Raw genomic sequence first — 7,237 nt, 5'->3', positions numbered from 1 at the left:
GACAAGTATGGGTAGCTGCAGCCTAATATGATGACAGGAGTAAAGTGAAGTGGGTGTGTCGAAATGAGTGGATGTATGGAAAGCGAATCAGCTAATTGGGCAGCTTTGTTGCCACTCAAGACTGTTTTAAGTGGCTGATTGGGCTGCACCACGAGTCGATAAGCCGGCGACCAGTGCACCTGTTTCCACTAGATAACATAGACACAAGTTAAAGCATAGACACAAGTCAAAGCATAGACACAAGTCAAAGTGCCTGCCAACTTGAGATGCTTTCTACTGGGTATCACAGTCGTCTTTCCAGCCTGGCGGTAGCTAACGTGGCAATTTTTTTCCCCTTCCATTATTTTATTTCACGTAGGATAGCAGCCTATTCAACAAATAACGGCCTCACACTCTAGTACAGTAGGTGGCTGTGTATGCACTTTTAAGTTGGTTGCGATTCACCAATACACATTTTAAGAAGAAGAAAATCCATACGTGGGTGATTGCCGTGAAAGAAACAAAGGCCGCGGTTCAAACTCATGAAAGACACACCCTCGTCCACTTACCCTCACCTAATGCCCTTGTGGGAATCCCCGTCACCATCTTGGAACGCGGTCCAAATGATTAGCCAAGCAAGGTAAGTTTGCAACGTAAGCCCCTCTGCCCTCATTTTTAGTCGAGTTTGCAAGTGTACAATTATGTTCACTCCGGGCCTGAAACTCCCCATAATTCAATTCGCGATGATTGTACATCCGCTAAGAAAAGTCCACCAAAATTTAAAAACAACATCAATTGAGAAGTCACCATACAAGTGTTATGTAAAAACAAATGTAAAAAGGTAAAAAATTATGCTAGTAATGCACATGATGGCACAAACACGTCTCGTAAAAATAATGATGTTTTTGTTTGGTAAGCTTTTGGAAATTGTAGAAATAAAACATTTTCCTTCTTCACAAGTTCCAGCTGGGCAGGCTAACGTTAGTTAGCTAATTAATTTGCTATTAATAATTATATAGTTAATATAAGTAGACATGCACTCTTAATTGACTGTAGCGCATATAAAGCACCCACCGTTCCTTGCCCTGCAAGTGTATATTCGTCAGACGTCATGATACGTCATCAGAAGTGTCCACTTAATTTGAGGGCTGAGGGGATAGAGTGTGTCTTTTAAGTGTTTGGACCGCAGCCAAAGTGTTAAACCAAGCGGGCTTGGTGACTAATTTGTTAAATGATAATGTGTTAACTAGCTTAATATTATTATTATTATACAATTTTGTCAAGAAAGGTTGAGGTTTTGTTTGTTTTTGTTTTGGAACATGAAATCTGGTGAAGGTGGTTGAGCAACACTGAGCTGTGATTGGAGCAGAGATGGATGGAAAGGTAGGAACTTGAGGAGGACAGGATTGAGTGTAGTTGTGGGGTGGAAATATGTGGAGGTAGAAAAGTGAGAGCAAAGCTTATGAAGAAGCTCTCTCTTGTTGGAGGAGAGTAGTGATGAGGAAGGTTCGGTTCGCAGTGTTGTACTGAGAGAAGTTGAGTTCAAGATATTGGAGAAATTTAAGGATAAGGGTGGAGTCACGGCGGTAAATGAGATTGCATTGACTAGGGATTTGGACAGTAAACTAGGAGAGGTTGTGTCTGCTAAAATTCTTCATGATGGAAGTTTGGTGATGGTGTGTATCAATGCTAAACAGTATGAGAAAGCACTCAAACTCAAGCAGGTATGTAAACATATGGTTGATAGTAGCATGCCGCATCAAACTGGATGGCAGTGGCTGAAGGGAGTTATTACAGGAGTTCCAGAAATTGATAACATGAAATAAATAAAATACTACATGAAGGGTCAAAGTGCCTCCAGATGACATGAGAGAGGAAGAAGGTGGATAGCCTGTCAGGGCTACTAAACTTTGAGGATCTGGTACTGCCAAAAAAGGTTAAGCTCGGGTATAGGAGTTACTATGTGTGAGCTTATGTTCTGAAACCATTGCGTTGCTGTAACTGTCAAAGGTTTGGGCAGGTGGCAGCGGTGTGTAAAGGCAAAAGGACATTTGCGAAATGTGGGGGAGAACATGCATATTGTGGAGATGGGGTCCATTTAAAGTGCTGTAACTGTGGGGGTGCCCATAGTGTGGCATATGGGTGTTGTGCAGTGATGAAAAGACAGGTGGAAGTGCAGCAAGTGAGGAGTGAGCGAATCGCATATGCAGAAGCAGTTCATGTAACTCACGCAGAAACACCCGGGGCACCTAGAAGAGCAGGTATTCCAGGGTAGATCGGGATGCCGGTTGGGGGCGTGATGTAGGGAGCAGAATGGGGGAGAACACAAGACTGGTAGTAGACATGAGGAAGGTTGTTACATTTGTGACAGCAGCAATCAGAAAAATGACAATCTAGTACTAAGAAGATACAGATCATAGTGGAGCAAACAGTGAAGTGTCTTGGGATCACAGGACTGACATGGGAAAATGTATAGGATGACCTCAATAAGATTGAGAATCAGTCCTGTCAGGAATAATGTATTTATTCATTTTCATAATGGTGTTAATCCTTCAATGCAATGCGAGAAGTTTGATGGCTAATGGGAAAGCGTTCAAACAGTTTCTTGAGGAGTTACCAGACAAACCTAATGTAATATGTCTCCAGTAGACATGGCTTAAACCTACTCTAGATGTGGTTATACAAAGTTATGTTGCAGTCCATAGTGATAGGGTGGCAGGGGGAGGGTGTGCTACCTTTATAAAGCAGGGGATCTCATATAGGAGTGTGGGAGACGGTGTTGAGCACGACTTGTAGTGGTAGAGATGTGGTTGGGAGGGGGGAATAGTATGGTAATAGTGAAGTTTTACAACCTGCGTAAAGACACTAGAGTTGATGGCCCTTGGGAATGTACAGTAGAAGGTCAAGATAGGAGATGTGTAATGTGTTGTGGGGATTTTAATGCTCATAGTACGCTCTGGGGAGGGTTACAGACTGATGTAAATGGACAAGTGTTGGAGGAACTACTTGATGAAAAAGGGCTTGTGAGTCTTAATGATGGCCGGGGAACCAGGATTGGCCCAGTAACTGGAAATGAATGAATCTGCTCTGGATCTTACAATGATCTCAAGTTCAAGGGCAGACAGATGTAGTTGGGAGGATTTGGAGGACTCTACATGGGGTAGGGATCATTTTCCTAGCATGTGTACTGTAGGAATGAGGGTGCAAGATTCAGTAGGAAATGGATTGAGGAGATTGATATTTGGGAAAGCAGAATAGGGTCCGTTTCAGGAGTTGAGTGTATGTGATCCAACTGTTAAATTGAGTGTTTCATAAAAATGTACACACATAATGTCTGAGGGACATAAACAGCACTCTGTTCGTGCAACGACCCGTAGACCTTTACAGCATATTGATCGAGTTGTGCAATTGAGGCAGGAAGTGAGAGGATGCCGTGATCATTGAGAAATGAGGATGCAAGTGAACAGGGAGAAAAGATGGCAACATTTCAATGGAGTCATTTTGCTCACATAACCACTTCTGTTTTGATAGATAAGACATTCATTATCAGGTCATCACTTGACAAAGATCCCAATTTTCCTGCTTATCTCAACTTGTTTTTTAAACATTGACAAAATTCAGAACACCCTTATTTGAGCTGGTGGATCCTAATATAAGTAAAAATATGTTTTAAATGTGTGCATCTTATTTATGAGTACAATAGCATTTTCTCTATTGTTGTAAGGGGAACACAATTACATCACACGTCTGTTGACAAATAAAGTTGTAAGATGAAGATTTAATACACATTAGGCCTTGACATGTATGTTGCTTATACTTAGCAAGCATTGAAGCAACAATGCGGCAGGGTAGACAAGTGGTTAGAGCATCAGACTAGTAACCTGAAAGGTTGCAAGATTAAATCCCCGAGCTGACAAGGTAAAAATACTATATTTTGTTCTGCCCCTGAACAAGGCACTGTTCCTAGGACGTCATTGAAAATAAGAATTTGTTCTTAACTGACATGCCTAGTTAAATAAAGGTAAAATAAAATAAAAACATTGGATTGGACCTAGGAAGTGAGAGATGCAGTGGTCATTGAGGAATGAGGATGCAATTAAGCAGAGCTAAAATATGGCAACATTTCAATGGAACACAGTTAGAGTCATGTTGGTGTGCTTTTGCAATACAGATTGAGTCATTTCGCTCACGTAACTATATCCCTCTGTTTTGGTAGATAAGACTTTCATTATCAGATCATCACTTGACAAATTTCACAATGCTCTGGCTCTTCTCAAATAGTTATTTCAGGCATTGACAAAGAAAAAGTTGCAAGATGAAGATTTAATACACATTAGGCCTTGACATGTATGTTGTTTACACTTAGCAAGCATTGAAGCATCACATGAAAAACATTGGATTGGACCTATATAATAGAATCATCCATCCCCCCACCCTCTACCCCAGACCACACACACACACACACACACACACACACACACACACACACACACACACACACACACCCCTAGAACATGAAGAACAAGTTTCTCGACAATACCCGCACCGATGACCATACTGTGTGAGGAACCAGTGAAAATCACCTCTTCCACACCACCCCCTGATTACTGAAACCTTACAGGGTAACAGAGGTGTTCCTAGACCTTTGACTGGCCGTGCTGTTGGCTGAGCCACTGCGGTATGCCACCATCAACCTCTTGCTGATCAGCCCATGCTTGTAGAGCACCACCAAGAGCTGGTTCCGGAACTTCTGCCCGATGAAGGCATAGAGCACGGGGTTGACGGCGCAGTGCGTGAACGCCATCACCTCAGTCACATACAGCGCCACGCTCACATTGTTCTGGAACTCACACGTCTCCTCGCCCAGCGAGCCGCTACGCATCAACGTGTCTACCAGCACGCTGATGTTGCGCGGCAGCCAGCATGCAACGAATGCCAGCACCACGGCCAGGATGACGCGCATGGCCTTGTGCTTCTGGCCGCCGTTGCGCACGCCACGGAACAGCGTCACTGCTGTGCAGCTGTAGCAGACGACCATGACCGACAGTGGCAGGAAGAAGCCCAGCACGTGGCGAATCACCCGCACACCCACCCGCGACCGGTCGCTGCTCGCCGCAGTCAGATTCTCAAAGCAGATGATCTGGCCTTCAAGATCCTCGGGTTGGATAGCCTCCCGTTGGAGTGCCACGGGCAACGAGAGTAGCCCCGCCCCCAGCCACACGGCTCCGCACACCAACCCCACCAGGTGGCGCCGCTGGGCCAGTGCCCGCGTGGCCTTCACAATAGCCAGGTAGCGGTCCACACTAATGCACGCTAACAGGAAAACCCCACAATAAAAGGCAGCATCCTGGAGGCCAGACAGGAACTTGCAGAGGAAGGTACCGAAAATCCAGTGGGAGTAGACATAGACGGCCCAGAAGGGGAGGGTCAAGGAGAAGAGGAGGTCAGCCATTGCTAGGTGCATCAGATAGACGTCTGTGGTGGTCCGGTCCCTAGCCATGCAGCACACCACGTAGATGACTACACTGTTACCCATCACACTGAGGATGAACACAGTGATGTAGGTGATCATTAGACCAACACTGCTCAAGCCCAAGATAGAGACGTTACAAGGGACCCCCATGAGCTCGTCTATGGGAGGATAAGTGAAGTTGAGGAATTCAACGAAGAGAGAAAGATCAACATCCATTTCTGGCATTTCCATGGGCTGCATGAAAAGAAAAGAAAATTATATGGGGATGTCTCAATCAACTCAACTCCCTTAGGTATATCAGTTGTGAGACATTCATTCTAACATCATTCTGATCTATTATACATTTACAGTATATTGTAAACCCCACCAAACATCCCTGTCTATTACATTTTGTGTTTAACTATGTAGTTAGTGTTGCGTGTCTTTTTAGAACGACTAATTGTGCAATGAACTAGAGCTGGCCGATTTTGGACATCCATAACGCGATAAATTGCCTGAGTTAATGCAATATGGATAAATAGAACAATATGTTTATAGCATTAATGTGCACCACAGTTTTTTTAATCATTTAACTACTACCACAAGTTAGATGGTTGTAGCCAACAATTGTCCAATTAACAATCACCCTTATTAGCAAGCTTATTTAATTTCAAGCTTCAAATTTCTCTAGTCTACTTATCGTAATGAACAATATCAGCAAAAAGTGATTGGTATGGTCGGTGTTGATAATTTTCTGTTTATTGTCCCAGCTCTACAATGTACTTTGTTGTGTTATATGTGCAACTTACATACAGTTGGCATAACCACAGGCGAAAAACATTATTTAATTGAAATGAATATCAGGTTTAAATGAAATTAGAAAGTAAAGTAAACTCCTTACCTGGCTATACCTGTCCTCTTGACAGCTCAGAAAAGCAGCAGAAAACACTATCAGCAAGAAGAAGAGTGTCTGTCTCAGCCTCTCAGCAGTTTTCCTCTGAAACTAAAGCCTTTTCCTGTCTGTTACTTTCACACTAGACTGAGTTCCTATTGTGTATACCTCAACGAACAGTTTGAGATCAACAGATCAACGCCTTGTACACCAGAATAACTGTTTTGCTTCAGGAAAGGTGAGTGGCCCTCGAACAGCAGTGCAATGTCATAGTGTAGGCTACATCACCCAATGCCATGACACATGGGAAGCAGACAGATCCACATAAGGTCTAGACAAGCTACAGAGCTTATGATAGTGTGCCAAGGAGGTTGAGTAAAGAACTTCAGGTTGAGTAAAGGACGGCCTTTTCAGTTTTTTCCATCATTCTGTCCCTTTCAATTTCAATCACTCAATGATCATTTCAATGCAGATTTCATAATGCAGTGTCTATAATACGGTCACCTCATTGGTGATTAAATCAAAAAAAAAATGACACAAAGTCATATAAAAATTGTAATATAAGAGCTGACATTATTCCTCACATTACATAGAGTTGCACATATGTTCTACAGAATATATTTCTATCTGATATACTTCAACATTGTGCTCTACTGCAGAGGTGCTCAAAGTGGGACCCTGGGGTCCGTGGAGGTACTGCAGGGGGTCCGCAGCCAGATCTCAAAATATTATTTTCTTTATTTTCATTTCATTTTTAAAATAATATTACTAACAAAAGATTAAACAAATTCTGGCCAAGGAATCTGGTGGATTAAGTTTAGTGTGTAATGCAATACAATGTAATAAAGGAACGAATCCGACACGATGGCCCGACCAGTAACCTCAGAGCATTTTTGCGTTCCAGTTCAACATTT

The 7,237-nt window shown here is 42.9% G+C and overlaps 1 protein-coding gene across 1 annotated transcript; it reads right to left on the bottom strand.

Moving 5' to 3' along the window:
* Positions 1–3,737: 3,737 nt before the first annotated feature.
* On the bottom strand, positions 3,738–6,657 carry LOC106581884 (C-X-C chemokine receptor type 1). The gene is made up of 2 exons (XM_014164325.3): positions 6,333–6,657; positions 3,738–5,686 (listed from the first exon to the last, which is right to left on the bottom strand). Exon 2 carries the CDS (start codon positions 5,681–5,683, stop codon positions 4,595–4,597), a length of 1,089 nt encoding a protein of 362 aa, XP_014019800.1. The 5' UTR covers positions 5,684–5,686; positions 6,333–6,657; the 3' UTR covers positions 3,738–4,594.
* Positions 6,658–7,237: the final 580 nt, after the last annotated feature.

This window comes from Salmo salar, chromosome 21, assembly GCF_965601325.2.
Source record: "Salmo salar chromosome 21, fSalSal1, whole genome shotgun sequence".
Lineage (NCBI taxonomy): Eukaryota > Metazoa > Chordata > Actinopteri > Salmoniformes > Salmonidae > Salmo > Salmo salar.
This window is presented reverse-complemented; position numbering and strand designations above follow the sequence as displayed.

Excerpts from the sequence above, each read along its gene's own strand:
- LOC106581884 (XM_014164325.3), bottom strand. The coding sequence starts at position 5,683 with ATGGAAATGCCAGAAATGGATGTTGATCTTTCTCTCTTCGTTGAATTC.